Source organism: Pteropus vampyrus, unplaced genomic scaffold (assembly GCF_000151845.1).
Source record: "Pteropus vampyrus isolate Shadow unplaced genomic scaffold, Pvam_2.0 Scaffold194, whole genome shotgun sequence".
Classification (NCBI taxonomy): domain Eukaryota; kingdom Metazoa; phylum Chordata; class Mammalia; order Chiroptera; family Pteropodidae; genus Pteropus; species Pteropus vampyrus.
Genome location: NW_011888975.1, coordinates 975,715 through 993,311, shown reverse-complemented (window position 1 = coordinate 993,311; position 17,597 = coordinate 975,715). Strand labels below are relative to the sequence as shown.

The 17,597-nt window shown below is 40.3% G+C and overlaps 1 protein-coding gene across 4 annotated transcripts in view; it reads left to right on the top strand.

Annotated features, from left to right (window-relative positions):
* DNM3 (dynamin 3) overlaps window positions 1-17,597 on the top strand; it is a 412,790-nt gene that overhangs the window by 196,554 nt on the left and 198,639 nt on the right. For 2 of the 4 annotated variants that reach the window (XM_023537572.1, XM_023537571.1), the window contains one exon: window positions 1,905-1,937. The exons of the other annotated variants lie outside the window; for them this stretch is intronic. In XM_023537572.1, the coding sequence (XP_023393340.1) occupies window positions 1,905-1,922 (18 nt within the window). In that variant the 3' untranslated portion in view covers window positions 1,923-1,937. Of the gene's footprint in view, window positions 1-1,904; window positions 1,938-17,597 lie in introns of those variants that run through there. 4 annotated transcript variants of the gene reach the window in all.

Genomic DNA, 17,597 nt, shown 5'->3' with positions numbered 1-17,597 from the left:
CGTGTTGTTATGACCGGTTATGGATGCTGCAAAGCCGTGTACAGTTAATGTCAAGGGCAGTAACTTACAACGATGAGGAAAAGAGAACTATAGAAAGCACAGGAACATTTTCAGAAATGGGTTTTATTATATTTCATAGGCACCACTCACTTAACTTTAGGTGGGTTTCAATATTCGAATCAAAATAGAATCATAATAATACATACGAGTTAAGTATTAAAGCAACAGCTCGAAGCCCCAGGCCCCCGCGCCCCTCACTGTGGTTGTAGCTCTTGGTGTAGATGCTACGGTGTGAGGGCTGCTTTCTTTCAATGGCTGGTTGTCATTCAGGCTGGGTTGTCGTGTGACTGCCTGTCTGTGCCTGCTGTACAGGTGAGCGGATGTTCTGCACAGCAAGTGTAGACAGGCAGACACATGACAACTCCGTCCAGCCAGGCCCTTGGTTCCTTCGGGTGTCCTTTGCTCATGGGCAGATACAATCAGTCTGTTTTCCAGATTTGGTGAATTTGGAGGGTCAGGGGAAAGGGAGAAATACACACAATAGAATTAAACATTAAAACATTATGGAGCTAAAAACAAGTTAGACTTTTGACTTTATTCAGAAAGTACACTTATACATTTGTTCCAAATGTGCTAACATGGATAATTGGCATAACAGAAAACTCACATTGAGATTTTAAGGATAAAACGAAACAAAACAAAAAAGCATTAAGCACAAGGTTTATTCTTAAATCCACTTCGTATTATTACTGGCCCATATGCATTGCAGTCAGAGTTCAGAGTAATTGAACCAGATGTTTTTCCTCTTCACAAAAACTCTGCATATTTTAATACTGAAGTTAAACACTATGTTTCTGCATGTTTCTTAAAGTAGATAAGAACCATAACCTTGCCTATGAAAAAGAAACTTATCATTTACATAGAAACGGCAGCCATTTTCAAAATAATTAATGAGCCTAGTGTATTTGGCAATTCAACCACCGACCTTGGTATCTGATGCTTTGATAGTGGGATTTTACAAGGGGACGTATTTTTACCAGTACTTTATTACACGACAGGAACGTATTTAAATTTCTCGTGTCCTTTTTAATGCAAAGTTTTTAAGTATGGATGTGAAAACCAAATAAAAAGCACTTGTGAGCTTGCTTAAGTTCTCTTAATTAACTACAGCACTATGCCATGAATCAGAATGGTAAAAACTAAAAAGCTGTTCCCCGCAGTGATACTCAGAACGTGTTATGGACATCGTTAGTGCAATACAGTTACAAAATAGTACCCTAAACACAAAAAAGAAAACTTCATTTCATATCCCAAAAGTAAAACCAGACCCTTTGGAAATTCTCCGAATAGTTCATATGAGAAAGAGTAATGGCGTTAAATATACAGATAGAAGATTTAATTCTGGTGAGTTGAGGATAATTCTACCGGCTATTTTAATAGAAATGACCACTTCACATTCATAGAGGTATTTAACTAATTCCCCTGCCCTTTCAAAAACAAAATATCCAGACAGTCAAAATTTCAGTAAGTAGGATTTCTGAACAAACCAAACCAAACCAAACCAAACCAAACCTCACTGCCCAAGGAGTGTGTAATTAAGAATTTTCTCAAAGAATTTTAAAGAAAACAAATAGTTTATTTCCCTTTAATTGTAAAATTCTGACAAAATAGCAAAGAGAAACTTTATGGAGAGCAAAATAGTTTTTAGAGACTGTGAAAAAATGAGTTTTCTACACATCTCAACTTTTATGCAGTGATTAGATATGGTACAGCTTTAAGAAAGAGTTGATAAGTGCAAGTTTTCATTTATTTATTTAATTTCGAGAAAATAAATGTCTGATTCTGTTTCTGATCATCACTTCTAAGTACAGGACTTTTTTTTTTTTTTTTTTTTTTTTTTACAGAATCAAAGACATCAGTAAACTTGGCTGCTATTTAAATAACACAAGGTCAAAGTATGCAAATACCTTAAGCGACTATTTTGTTATTGTTGCTGCATTCAGTGCACCAAAGTATTTATAGAGTGATTCACTTACAAAGAGTATATTGGTGGAAATGAAAAATTACTGTAATTCTGTATAGCTTTCCCTCTCTCTCTCCCATAAATAATTTGATCCAGTTAACTCTGCTCAATTAAAGGAATGATGCATGCAACCTGAAAAAATAGAAAGAAATAGTTGTGAGTTCACATGTTATCCTTTAATATGAAACAGTTCTATTAAACCAAGGTAACCAAAACTGTCAGAGCCTGAAAAGCCATATTTGTTTTTCGGGGGATGGGGAGGGGGGAGTCTTGCTGAAAAATACTTACTCTACTCATGAGACTCTTGGTTAAATTATGTTTCTAATAGGTTTTTAAAACACAATTATAGTAAGTATGTGGAATCTGTAAACTTCGTCACTGTGTCGAACCTGCCCCTACGCTCGTGAAAGAGAGGAAAGGCTGAAAAAAAGTTAAGGCTGTTTTTCTGTCCCCCAAACTCTGGAGTGATATTAATTTGTTATCCTTTAAAATACTAGATTAAAATATAAAAGAACTATTTACATTATTATTATACAGTGTAGTTTTTAAGTAGGTTATTGTATACCTTTTTTCTTTTTTTGTCTTTTATTTATTTTAAGAAAAAAGAAAAAGAAAAGAACTATGTTTGAGGTTTTCTATAGCAAAGTTAAACCACAGCAACTCCAGGAAGCTGGCACTTATAGTTCAGGAAATTCAAAAGGAAGAATTAATTATTTTCCTTATTTTACTTCATTATTTCTATTTATTAGAACTGATAAAAATACTTCAAATTCTTCAAAAATGAGTAAATACTTTTATCTACATAATTTGCAGCATACCAAGGTAAAAAGACCGAAGAAATCAAGTAAGAAAAGTTGCAGCCTTTCCTACAGAATTTCCTGTCTCCTAAAGGCTGACCTTCTAGATATTTTAAGCTGGGATTTCTGAGTGATGGTCTTTTAGTCATTATCTGGATGTTATTGTCCTGGGTGGGACATGCCCTTTAGAGAAGAGGAAAATGGTTGTTTTTAAAGAGCAGAGATCTCTGGTAGAGGAATTGAAAGCTTTGGCTTCTCTTTGCTAAGGGCGACGCTGGTGGATGAGTGAACTTTTTACACTACCAAGTTGCATTTTCCTATTGCAGCTTTACGACTTCAACCAAAAAAAAAAAAAAAAAAAAAAAAAGGGTCGGGGGTGGGGGAGCGAATTCTATCGTTAGGAGTTTTATGCCTAAACTCTTTCCCACAGAGTGAAAACCCTGGGTGGTCTGTAGGCGAGAGGTGGAGCAGATGATATATTTTGCTCTTTTAAAAACATAAACACATCATCTGGCCGAAAGCTCGAATGCCAAGCAGGAAGGACATTAAACCTATTGCCTAATTGCAAGAAAGTGATCAGTGTGAAATTTTATTCCATTGTAAACAAACTTTCTTGGACTTTGAGATCTATGGCTCTTAAAAAAAAAGGGGGGTTTGAAAATGTAAATAAATTGTTTTTTATATGATCCTCCCCCAATTAAGAAACGGTAGTGGTGATGCTGAGGCTCTGAATCGCCTTTCTCTTAGATGGCAGGAAAGGTTCTTTTACCCCAGCGCCTCATCTCACTCATCAATCATCCTCGCGCTGAAACGAGAAATGACTGCTGAACTTCTATGAAGTACAGTTCCTGACGATGCGCAGCGTCGGATTTTAATACGTGCACTTACCATCATATCCACGGGTGGTTTTGTTGAAGATGATCACAGTTGCTTAGTTTCCTCTGGAATAGATCCCATGATCCCTAAAATATTTGTACGTCTTCTTATAAAGTAATATCAAAATAAAGTTTAACATTATTCTGATTGCCCTGGAAATAGATACGTTGCTTGACAGTACGTGTGCAGACACGTTGGCGTATGTACAGCGCACACGGTCCCATCCTGCCTTCAGTCAGCAGGGTTTTTTACTTTTGACCTTTAATTTAGCTCATGCAATTTAAAAATAGGACTGTTCCTTTTCATCTGTTAAAAGTTTGCATCAAAAACGGGCTGTCAGGGCTCCACAGAGCACGTGCAGGGGCTCCTCGGCTAACCCTTTACAAATTAATTCTTAGGTTTCTACTCCTGTACTTACGCCAAGGACACCTTCGGGTCCCCTCACCTCCAGACTAAAAGGCATCCTGAGGGAGAAATAGGCGAGGGACCGGTGGTGGTTAGTTTCTTTGAAACAAAAAGGCCTTTTAATATAAAGACATTTAAATTAAATGCACATGAAATGAAAGCAGGTTATAAAATTCAGTTATTTCTGCACAGTAGAAAAACGGAACAAAACAAAATTTGAGAAATCTTAAACATTACCAGAGTACTTTATAGCTATCTTTCTTCTTTAGCAACTGTATAAATTAGTAAAAATATATTTCTTGAAAAATTAAGCTCTTATAAGTTACCTAATAGTTTCTTTTTTTAGTTTTCCTATGTAAAAGAAACTACATGGATTTTTAAAATCTCAAACTCGTCCTATTAAAAGCAATTAATATGGAAGCCTCCAAGTCAAAATAGAAAAAAATTGTATCATCTAAGTGGAGAAGATAGTTAAATTTCTCCTTTTTAAAAATATTTTAACTGAAAACCATAAACAGAAGAGAAAACTTATGTGTTCTTTTTACCAGTTTTAGGATGAGCAAAATGGCTCTTTTTAAAATCAATCATTTGACAAAAGATAACTTGGGGAACCTTTTGTAATAAAATGTTTTACAAAAGAGAACCTGTGACAACTTTCGAATTGTTGCAAAATGTGTAATTTAGAAAAGGATTTGTTCAGGAAGCATTGTCACTAAAGAATTTAAAAGAGGACAAAAGAGATTATATTCATTTTTGGCAAAAGTCTATAAACCGACGTTTTCATTGTATAGAATCGTCTGGGGGTCGATGTAAATGGAGGGTTGAGGGAATTAGGGGTGAGGCAGTAACATTTTTCCAGAACTTTCTTGAAGGGACCCACCTCTGTAGTTTAGCATGGATCATATTGCAATCCAGACTTTCTCTATTATTCTCTCTATTGGGATTTCATTCAGCTTGAGGCTTTTCCTCCCTCCCACCTCCCCCACTCCCCTCCTTCACCTCCAGGACGGCTGGAAACTGACCAAGGAAAACTTTGCCTTCGTTTACAAATTCCTTTTTTATCAGCGGGTTTCTAGACAAAGTACCTTATCATTTTAAGTGCTCAGAGATATAGAAGCATTGTAAAACTCTGGCGGGTGGGCTCAGCTGACCAGCCGTTATCAACCATTCTTGGATTTAGAAAAAAAACGCAGAGCTATATATTGGGGTATCTGAAGACAGAGGCTTCTGTTCCCCGGTTTATTCAGTTGCTGACTCAGTAGTTCTGAGTTGGCACTCTTCTCCGGGCAAGTCCCAGCTGCACTGTCTAGTGGGCAGAAACTTGGCAGCTTCTTCTTTTATTGTTAGATACTATTATTCCTGCTATTTACATTACAGAAGCACAATTTCAGACAAGCACTATCCACGCAGCATGATGAGAATAGCAAGCAAGCATTCTCTGCTTCGGGACAAAATGGATTCAATCCTGGGATATGAGAATTAGGCTACAGCCCTCGCTCGAAGAAGGTTTTGGGTCCCTGGCTTTTTAAGTTCAAGTGCGAACTAGACTCCTTAAATTATTCTTAGGCGTTTGGAGTCTTTTCCTATTTCATCTGGAAGTGGGAAAACCTTTAAACTGAAGGGGGGAGGCGGGGGGAGACTTAGGAATGTTCAGAAATCGAGTAACAGACGGTAAGTAGGTCGCCGCGGCCCACGCCCTCGCTCGCTGAGGGCCGAGCGCGTCGCCCTCTGTCACCCGTGTACCTCCGTCTCCCTCGCACGTGAACGCAAACCGCTGGCTCCCGCCTCGGCGCCCCTGGGCACCGGAGGCCAGCCAGGGGGCCTTACCCGCCGGTCTTCCCAGGAGCAGTCCTTTCTCCGCGGTGTCCCCGAGGGCTTCTGGGTCCCTAGTGTGCAAAACCTGTGAAGAAAAACACCGGACGTGAGATTCGCGAGAGGAGCCGACAAGCGTCCTGTCCTGGGAAACAGCCACCTCGGTTCCCGGCCGTCCAGGGCGTCGCTGTGCCTTGCCCAGTCTAACCAATGTGCAGACTACTGTACAACGGCATTGTCCTGAACAGGTAGTCTGAACACTGGGGCGACGGGGCAGGATCTCCAGAAGCTTCCATCTGCGTGCTTAACGTCCTCTCCCGGTCCCTGGGAAAAGTCGCTGTCGGCCTTCCCCCCTGAATCCTGCTGCAGCGACTGAGCCACACTCAAGGGCTTTTCAGTCTTGACGTGGCACATTTGCTGCAGACGGGGAACTGGCAATGAATTTAGGACCAGGAAAAGGGGGAGGGCTGGGCTGGAGAGTCCATATATGGGATGATGTCACCCTGGGGAGGTTCGGGTATGCGCCCTGCCGCTGGAGACACCGCTAGGATCGCCTGCCCTCAGACACGGGTCTGCGCGTAAAATGGTACCAGATGTTTTAGTGTAATGCTAAGCAGTCATTTCATCTTCGGGCCAGATTTTTTTCCTCAACCGGGCAGGAAGTGGGCCCCAGTATGGAAAAGCTGTAAAAAAAGAGTCGAGATGTACAGTTCGGCTGTGGCCAACTGAAAGTGAGTTAGTGTGGAAGGACAAATCTGCTGTCTGATCCAGGCCAGAGGAGGAATTTGGAGATAGAGGGCAGATAAGAAAGTAAACAGAAAGTCGAACGCTGGAAGTCAGGGCTCATTTGGAGGCCTTTTCCTGCGGTACTTTATTTTCTGGTATTTCACTCGTCAAAAGGGGCAGATAAGTTCATTTTTTTTCCTGTCTCTCTTTTCCTCCTCCTCGTCCTCCTCCTCCTCGTCCTCCTCCTCCTCCTCCTCCTCCTCCTCCTCCTCCTCGTCTGTTGGATCTGTCAGCGGCTCGCAGGCTGCTCTAGACTTGGACAGTAATTATAGCAACTTCCTGAAAGTAAAGCCCCATGAAAAGTCTGGAGAAATGTTCTTTGTCATGGCCTCTACAGGAGTAATTAGTTCCACATGTGGCCTTCCTCGTTTCCCTCAGCGCTTTTGGCTGGCTCTCGAATGCCTGCTACAGCTTGACCTAAAGAAATGTTAACGTTTGGATTTCAAGCCTCTGCTATGAAATAAGGACTCCGGTCCCCTAACAAATTGCCTCTGGTAGAGTCATGCTGTTAGGAACGGCATTGTTTTTCACGGGTAATTCCCGGTTCTGTGTTCTTATTTTTGTTGTCGGTGTCATTTTTTTGGTGGTATTCTGGCTGCTTAGTTTTAGCTCTGGGTAAGTGAATCTGTTGAAACTCGCCAAGGACCGCCTGACCAAAGGTTATAGCGCATCAGCCCGCTGGTCTCTACTTCTCTCCTCCGGCCGTTGCTGTTTTCAATTATATGCGCTGTCGAATATTCTGAGTACGCAGCTCTCTGACTTTCCCTCCATAGAGTTCTGATTAAAGTTCGCGTTCCCCAAACAAGAGTTTGATTAATTGCCCTTTCGGAGATCGAAATGTGAGAAAAATCCCAGGTAGCTTCCAAATTTAATTTGAGCAGCCAAACTAAGAAACTTAGCATTCTTTAAAGAATTACAACCAAAGCAATTCATTTCTACTGGCTTTCGGCAATGCTCTTTAGAAGTAGAAAAATCTTTCTCTTTTAAATATGTCGGGGCACATATCTGAAAAAGCTTCAAGTGAGAACTGATCTCAAAGCCTTTGCTTTTCATGAAATCTCTTCTCTTGAATTAACATGCCATTTAAAGGGGTCCAAAGTTACGCCAAGCCCCTCTCACCTTGGGAGGAAGATTAAATAAGATAAAAATGAATCATCTGGCGGTTTAAGATGGAACAGAGATGAGCATCAGGTAGGTGCACCATTTACAGAGGGATTTAGATCATCAGTGAAAACGAGAAGGATTACTCCCCATCACTGTACTTCTGCTTCCATGTTCGTGTCGCCAGGGCCTAGAGCCTGAACAAACCCAGTGTGCCTCAATTCCTTTCTCCCCCGTCACTGCTCACATCATACTGGAAACGTGCAAATGTGACTGCGTACAACAGAATAGCCTTGTTACGCGTGAATACCAACTGCATCCTTTTTGAGTGTCTGTGTTTATTCACAAATCATCGTAGGGGAGCCATGAACCAGAGGGACAATAGTCAGCCAGGAGCCCGGCGTGCCAGGTGTGGGGCTTGATTCAGCCACAAAATAGTGGAAGCCTTTCCTCTGCCCTCTGCTATTTATATCGATGAAACATGCTTGGAAATTTTGGGTAAGGCAGATGAAAGGTAGTTCTGATCAGACTGCTCCATGATTTCATCTTAGTTCACACATCTGTACTTTCTCAAATGTGGGAGAGAGCCCTTCCTCAAATAGGGGTTTTTATGATGTTTTATTCAAGAAACTCAAAACTTATCTTTACTGCTTTTGAAGCATTTTAAGTGATTTTCTACAGAAACAACTATAAAACTTGCGTCCCCTTAGCGTATGAGCCTTGTCTCATTGGGCGTCTAGTTGACCAGAATGTGTCAGTTTTGTTTCCTCCAAATCAACAAATATTTAGTTGTGCCTACTCATGTGCTAGTCACAGTGCTAGGGGCTGGCGTGTAAAGTTTAAGGATTCCTGCCCTCGAACAGCTCACACTTACTCGTAGTGGCGGGAACGTTAGTCTGTGATCCAGTTCAGTCTGAGAAGTCTGCCTTGCCGCTGTGGAAAGTCCTCGACCTTCCTCTGGAAATGGCCTGAGAACTTTTTCAGGTCCGCCAGGTTATCGGTTAACTACCTGCCACGCCATGGGCTCTAGAAAGCAAACTTAGATGTGACAAAGGCTCGCCGTTGCGAACTAATGTTATTTAACTTGCTCTTTTCAAAAGGTGTTGACCAGAGCGATGGTTTGAATCAGTGGACGGTTTCGGTTGACGACAAAATTTGCTCTCTTTAAAAATGTCTTGGAAAAGAAACACTGCTTCAGTTGGTTATTATTCCCATGCTTGGCAAATTTTTATGACTTTAGAAATTCTTAAATTGAAACCAGAACCGAGACTTGTTTCTATGTACTCATAAAGAAACAGGGTTACTAGTGTTTACAATTAGAGTATTTTGTGACATCCAGATATGCACACTTCAGATAGAATTTATATAGTTTTAATTTTTTCGTTATAAGGTTAGCGCCCGGGGACTATAAATGTTTAAACAATAGAAAGTATGTGAAGAAAAAGTTAATCGTCTGCCCCTCCACCCCCTAACCCTTTCTGCTCCCCCAAATTAATGGTAGCAGTTCGGCGTGCTTCCTTTAACCACCTTCTCAACGGTCATTTTATATTACAGATTACAAAAATTCTTTCATGTAGAATATATCAGTTTCTTACGATAATCTTATGGAGTAGATATCATCATCATTCCCGTTTTATGGATGATGAAATTTAGGATCGCAGAGGTTAAACATATTACTTGACGGAATTATGGGAAGTGGCAGAACTCAGCTTTTTTCCTAATTCACAGACTTGTGATCAAAAGCATATTGTCAGCCCACAGAGATGATTTTTTTTCCCCTACTGAATTCTTATGGCACTTATATTTCCTGTTATCAATTTGTCAGTTATCTACTACCTTCTCTTAGTTTTGAACTGAAACGTTATGTGTACTATTTATTATCTCACATGTGTGGATTTTTTCCCCCAATAGAATATAAACTAATTGAAGGCAGGGTGATATCTTTATACTCAGCTTAACTAGCCTGTAGTAGTCCATCCATTAAACTGTAGAGAGGGTGAGTAAAAGATACGTAGTACGCATGTGATTTCTGATCCAACCTTTATCATGATAATAATCCAAGAATTGCTCTTATTTTTTATCTTAAATGGAAATCCTGGTACAATTTTAACATATATGTGTACTGCAGTTATGTATCAGATTGAACTATTCTTTTAGAAATAAATGTGAACATTGGGCTAGCCATATTTCCTTGCTTATTTTTGGCCTTCTAATCTTCTGGAAGCATCCTGTGTAGCTATCTGTCATACAATCTTGTGTGAAAAGCAGGATCCAGCCAAGCTGTGGCGTTTCCTTTTTTGTTGTTTTCTCCTTCCCAGTTTGTATTTGAGATAAAAATCTAGTTGACCCCAGTTCATTGCAAATTAGGGAAGATAGCCCCACTTAGTTTGGCCTTATGTTGTGTGGATTAGCACTTTTTTTGTTTATTAGAGGCAATGCCTTCCCTTAATCACCAGCGTTTCCTATTTTGTTAGGGCCCAGAAGGGCTGAGAGATTCTTTGAAGCGACTCTTCCCCCTTTTCTCTCCTTCCCTGACTCAAACAAATGGCCGCCCTCAGATCACTGCAGAGAAGTGCTTTCTCAGCCAGAGATGCAACAGCAGAGGCTGTAAAACAGGAAAAACAGTCCTGAAGAGTTAGCAGATTTTCCTTCCATGACTGAAAAAGAAGTTAAATTGGAACAGCTATAATAAATCATAAACTTAAGGCAACTGATTTTACAGTCTTCGGAAAGCTTGCAAAAGGCAAAGATTATGAGAGAGTCGGTTTTAAAACATACGTTTACTAATGCATGTTTTGTTCTGCGTGTCTCTAGAATTTCCATTGCTGAGTCTGTTTATTTAAAAGTCAGCTCCTAACCAAAAGCAGTATATATTTTATGAACATTCTTTCCTCAAATCAATTGAGAAAGATAATGTTACGTCTTTGAGTTTTACTAACCACTGGCGTGCACAGCAACCATTTCTATATTTCAGTAACCTAATCCTTCAGGCAGACAAACTTTAAAAACTCTGCTTCTATTGAAAACTAGTCACATGTAGGTAAATATGCGCTTGCACTTTATGACTCCAGTAAAATTCGAAGCACTTTCTTCAGGTCTTTCGGGGAAGCAAGATAAAGAGTCGGAAAATTGGTGCCGGCCTTTTCCAGCACATTGTAAGTGAGAGCGTGCTTGGAATGCGGTCTGCTGCCTGATCCAACCCCCCAAATCGACCAGCATCATCCAAATGCTATGTGCTCCGAGCTTCCATCGAATTCCACGTTACAGTCGGACTTTGAAACGAGCATGGCTCACTTGGACGGGAGAAATATGGAGTCCTCGGGTCACTGACAATTTTAGAATATTGATTCCTGACATCGTTCGACATCGCCAATATTTAATTTCCTGAGTGCGACTCAGAAATGAGCATGCATGATATTAAAAAAAAAATTGGTATTGGCCTCACATAAAGACGCAGGGGTAGAGAAAGTGTCCTTTCTGCGGCTCGGGGTGCCAGTGGAGCATGTTGGCTACAAGGGAGTGTGTGTGTGAAGAAACTCTTTCTGCTTTACCCAGAGTCCCAGCAGTTACGTAGTAGGCCATTTTAGAAGCTCTCACTAAGGCTTTAAGCGATGATAGGCACAGTCACATAATCCATGCCACTGCTACAGGCCAGTTAATCCAGGGGTCTGATTTTGAAGATTTGTAATCTTCTGGTACATGCAAAAGGGGAAATACAAAAAAGGGATTGATCCAACATAAATCTTTTTAGTTGAGTATATTATGGCTACCACAAGTGGCTTCTCACTTCTGTTCAGTCTCCAGAGAATGTATTCAAGGAACATTTAAAATATTAAAATATTCCTAGTCATGCCACCATGGGAATTTGCTTTACTTTTACAGAAAACGGAATACATTGGTGTATAAATTAGCTCATGTTAAAAGTGCATTTGCATGTTGCAAATGAGTATTAATCCCATATTTTTATAAGCACTTATATTATTTGCATATTAATCAATCAAAAATGGTTTGATTCTGATTAATCAGACTGCGTAACTTCACTGACACTCAGGACTACAGTGCAAAAGCTGTAGAGAAGGAAGGTGTTCTGGTTTGCATTTCTAAAGGTTTGTTTTGTTTCTTTAATCCCTTTTTTTTTTTTTGAGCATTTATTTTATATCAGTCCCCCATGCTCGTGGTTTTCACTTGTGATATAATCGAATGCAACCACCCCCAAAGGGAAGACCTCTCGTGGCACTGGAGGCAGCGCCAGGAGCGCTGGACGGCCTGGCCTTGAATCCTGGCTGCGTGACTTATTGTCATGTGACCTTGGCCACCGTTTAACGATTCCAAGCTCCAGTTTCCTCATCTGTGAAATAGGCTTCTCTGAGGACTACGTGGCTTGGTGCGCGAGGGGGTCTGGGAGCAGGGCCTGGCCCGACGGAGGCCGCGTGCAGGGTGGTGCTGCCAAGAGGGCCAGCCAGGCCACCGCCACCACCGCGGTGCAGGCCCAGACCCCCTTTCGGAGCCAGGTGCCTTGACGCCAGAGCCCGAGCAACGGCACGTTGGTTCAGGAAGAAAGTGTGTGATTTTCCTCAAAACGTTTACAATCTCATTGGGTAAATAAATGACGTGCATGTAAAACAAGTAAAAGTAGAAGAAAATACTTGATTCTGAAAGAAAGACAACAGGATTGTTTTTAAAACACTGTGGTGGGAGCTGGCTTCTTAAGATAACCTTTTGGAGGATTTTTCTGAAAAGCCTATAACGGCCTTTCTCTCCTTTGGGCTTATCCGCTTTTATTATAGCTAGTGTGTGTTTACTAAAACCTGTGTGTGTATAAACGTATTTGTATGTGTGAGTGCATATATGTATATGTTTATTTTTAAACTGAACCAGATCTCTATATGACAGTTACCAACATCGAAATCAATTCCATTTTTAAAATAACGTATTTTTTAAGGCTAGAGCATGTGTGATATTTTTTGTAATCTTAGATGTTAGTTTTGGTGTATGCACTCTTCAGTCATTTTTTTAGGAAAAACCTTGCCTGTCAGAGCTTTACAGCAACACTCAAAGGTTAACAAGTGTAAATTGCATGGGTGATGCCTCGTCATTTTGCAAATGCAGCATCTTAAGGGCAGTGATTTCTACACAGGTGGAGCTATCACTGAGCGTTTAGAAGCTGCACACACACACACACACACACACACACACACACTCACACACTCTCTCTCTCTCTTTCTCTCTCTCTATCTCTCCCCCCCCCCCCCCCCCACCGTGTGCTGTCGCTTCGGTTTTGATTGGAAACAACAGTTTATTCCCAGCCTTCTGCACTGGAACAAAATGCTTTCCACTGGGACAATTTCCTTCATTTTCGTTTCTCCTTGGCTTTTTTCAAGAAAGAACTAGTCTTGAATTTCACTGGCCAGAATGGGTTAGGATGGCTTCTGAAGTGCTGGCTTATTTCCCTGGAGAATGAGCAGTTTGTTTGTTTGTTTGTTTGTTTTGTTTTGTTTTTCCTTTAGGGGGCTTGGAACCCATCGAAAATGTTTGGGTCTGGCCTCAGGTGCTACCTGGTGGCCCAGTGTGGGTGTCAACTATTGGAGCCCATGCTTAGAGTTCAACTTGCGTTTTTAGAGCCTCATCGAGTTATTACCGAGAAGCTCACAAAAGAACTAAAAGAACTCAAAGTTCTTTTTCTTCGTCTTCAAGTTTTCCAAACAGAGAAAACAAGGCCAGAACAAGTGGTATAAGAGGAGTCTTTTGATTTTTCTAGAAGCAATCGTCTTTGCCAGTAGCGAAGCCAGTTTGAGGATACCAGACCTCTCTTTCTTTTTTTATGATTCCAGACCATGACATTTTCAGTGCTATAATTTCAATTGGTTGATTTTTGGAAAGTTGAGTCCCTCGTTTTTTTAACCTTTAACAACATTCGAAAAAGCTAGTGGGAGTTGATTTTCTAGTAAATTTTGCCCTATTTGTGTTTTCTAAATCAACCTTAATTTTAGTTCCAGCTTTGCCTTCAGATCAGAAGATAATTGGTGTCGGTCACCCAGTAAGGCTAATAGTGGTTAGGTTGGATTTGATTTGTTAATGTCAGCTAACTTTATTTTGTTGTTATTTAATGTGATTTTGTTTAGATTGGATGTCGTATATTCACACTCGTTTAGATGAATGCTACTTCTGTTGCATTTCTATACTGTATCATTTTCATTGCATTTGTCTGGTGAATTATGTATATGCAGCATTTTCCAAATATATCAAATTCCTCACTTAAACCATTCTTGTGGCGCTTGGTACATATTCATATTCAAAAGAGGACTGAGTTTTAGTGACTTTTGCGTATGTGCATGCTGATGGAAACTGCTTTGAAAGGCCATGTTAAAAATCGTTCTAATGACGTACGGTCATTTTTCATAATACAGTTCCTGTTGCTTAGCGATGTATAGTATGACTGTGAAATAGAAGTTTCGAATTAACATTCATGGTGGAAACACTGAAGCCAAGTCGCTCGGTGACGAAGGCAGAAGATGTTTGGCGATTTAGTATTTGTTCGGATTTAATGAATTGTTTTTATTTCAAAGTTTTCTTTTTCTTGAACCAATTCCACTTCTTTGAAGTTAAATTAAACCTTTGCTTTTTTGAATACACTGAGGTAGAAGAGAAGGGGCACCAGGATGGATTGGTTCTCGTTCCGCTCTGCCATTGTCTCATTTGTCAGATGAGAGACGATGAGAAGTTGTGGCTGGGAGAAGGCCTGAATGAGGGGGTGCGGGCAAAATAAATTGAGATATTTTTGAAAACATTCTGCAACGATTCACAGGCCCGCAGTTTGGCGTTTCGTGGCACTCCATGGGGCAGGTGGTTACGACGCTGTAGCAGATGCCATCTACCCTTGGTGACTTTTGTAGTGCCCCTGGATGCTTAAAGTGAGGAGGAGCTGCGAATGTTAATTAAACTGGTTATTGTGTCGAGAGGCAGTGACATGTGTCAGTGTCCCCTTCTGTATCTCTAACAAGCGATCCAAAGGTACCCAGTGAAGTAGACTCCCAGCTCATTTTCTGTTTCTTCCTTCTCCTCCCCCTTTCTCCTGTTCTGTCCCCTTCCACTCCTCCTCTGCTCAGTGTGAGACTTCCTGTCACTCTCCCCTCTGCTCCCCAGGCCTGATTCTTGTTTCGTCTTAGGGACATGGGGGTAGAATTGCACTACTAGTGAAAACATGTATTAGACTTGTATTAGATTTGTATTAGATTTGTTTTCTTCTTTTTACAATTTCAATCAGATTAATTTAACCCCATGTATGCATTGCTTAAGAACAAACAAACAGTTTCCAAATTAAGTTAAATCGCTTTTATACTTCCTTGTGGCTTTAAAATAATTCTCTTATGAGGCAGTGACTTTTGATTTTTTTTTTTTTTTAAAGACTTTAAATGTCTTCAGAAAGGAGGGGAGAGAATGATGGAGTTTTACATTGAGCACACCATTTCACTTTAAATCAGCTTTCTTGTGGCTCCAGAGAATATCGGTACCAAATATTACCAGATAACCTTAGAGACTTTGTCGTCCATTCTATTCATTCATCCATTCGTTGCTTGTGCTCTGCGGATTCTTCTCAAACTGTTGCTTGCCTAGTTCCGGTATTTATATCTCCTCTGTCTCCCTTGATTTTAAGCTCGTCGAGGGCAGGACCCTGGCCTGTCATTTGTATAAATGCTGCACAATGGCTTCCCAAATGGAATCAGGCCAGTAAACACATATTGATCCATCTGAGATTGTCCCGAATGTGAAGAGTCAAAGAAAGGGACTTCCTTCTTCAGGAAAATCAAGACCACCGAAAGCCCCTTCCTAGATTACATTTTAACATTTTTTCCGACATTTACAAAGACTCTAAATGTAAACGGCAGTGGAGGATGTTGTCACGTGTAGGCCATTTGTAGTGCGTTTGTGAGTGTGTGCTTAGAATGTGCCACCAAACGCCGCAGATGCCATCTTACTTAAAAATCACTCAAGGAGGAATTTTTCAGATGAATGTCTGCTGGGAGCCGACTGCCAGGAGAAATGTGGAAACCACATGAAATTCACTACATAAAGCAATCTGGTTTCCATTTCTGTACTGCATTCTGCGCTAGCAGGAAGAAGATAAACAAGCTGTTTCAAACCAGAGGGAATGGCAAAGGGATTAAATTTTAAAATCCTGTAGCATAAACATATTTTGGAATTTATGAAATTTAATCCCGTCACATATAGGGCCCTTTAAGAAGGGAGAAAATGAGTTGAGTTTTTATGGTCTTAGATACCTCAGTGGAATGGATGAGTAATTTTGCTTCCTGTTGATGAGTAGTAATACAACTATAACATTTGCTTCAGTTAAAATTAAAACGAAAGTCTCATTCCAGCCTTTTGGTGGGCAGACATTATTTTGAGAGTGAGAAGAGGGAGGGAAGAAGGAAAACCCTCTTTTTTCCCTCAGTTTTGGGCCATCGCTTCCTAGGATAGGAGAATTTCATCTGGTGTTTTAATTTAGCTGTTTCAGACTCTATAGGAAAAGGTATGTGGGTGGAGTAGATCGGAGGTGAAGGGTTGAACCGTTTTTATTTTCAGGAAAATATCCTGGAGATTCTTTTTCGGTTTTTAATTTAGTGACTCTTATGTGATTTCAATCTGTTAGGAAGTTGGCACTTGAAGAATAAACCCGATTAAGATAAAATGGGTTGCGAATAATAAAAATGGTAACATTTAAACATAAAGAGCAATCGTAGCAGTTGTGAACCAGATCGTGCATACCTGTGCTTAGAGGAAACACATGCTTTTGTGAATTCCACAGGCCATGGGCTTCGAAAAAACCTGTGAGATCAAGATTATAAAATTAAGTCGTTCCTATACTTGAGGAGATTGAAACTTTTCTTTCCACAGTTTAAGTTCCCACTTTATGGTGGAAAAGGGAGGCTGAGTTATTGAAGGTTTATTTATGGACTTTTATTTAATCTTTTTTTTTTTTTCTTTTTTTACTTTTTTAACTTCCAATCTGAAAACTGCTAACTGGCTGCACTAAAAAACTAATACATAACTTGTCTAGGCCTAAATTTATAGCCAAGGGATCTTGCGTCCTTGGAAAGGGCCATTTTTCATATCAGATGTAAAAATTAACTTCTACTCACTCCATTCATTTGTTCTCTCATTCACTCATTCACTCCATGAACATTTATAAGACTCTTTCCATGTTACAGACACTGTGCTGGAGATAGGAAGGTAAATAACACAGAACTCACGCTTTCAAGGAATTTGTTTGGGATGACCTAAAGGGCAAAAACAGTCGTTAAGAAGAATGTATTCAATCTTTTGACAAAATATGTATTTATACAAATGCTCAGGTTTACTGAATGATGTTCTATCATCTATTTAAACAATGCTAAACTAGTTTTTTCGGTGTTTGTTTTGTTTGGTGTTTTTTTAATTTTTTTTTTTTTAGTTAGGCAGTAGAATAGTGATTGAGTAAATAAACTGAAGCTCCATGGTCCGGATGTGTGTCTAGCTCTACCACTTACTTTGCTTAAGAGTCCTTGGGAATGTTACTTGTCCTTCTGATTTTGGGTCAATTTTGAGGTGTGTATGAATTAAGCCATGACAACTCTCGGCCTAGTGCCTTGTGCTTACTAAGCGCTTAATCGATGTTAGGTTCAGGGATAATTTTTAAGATATTTAATAGCCGGTGCCGTAGAGACACCAAACAGTTAGAACTGCCGCGGGCCGTGAAAATCTGATAGGAGCACAACGGTAGGAACGGTCTGGACGCCAGCTCGGGCAGCCTCCCCTGG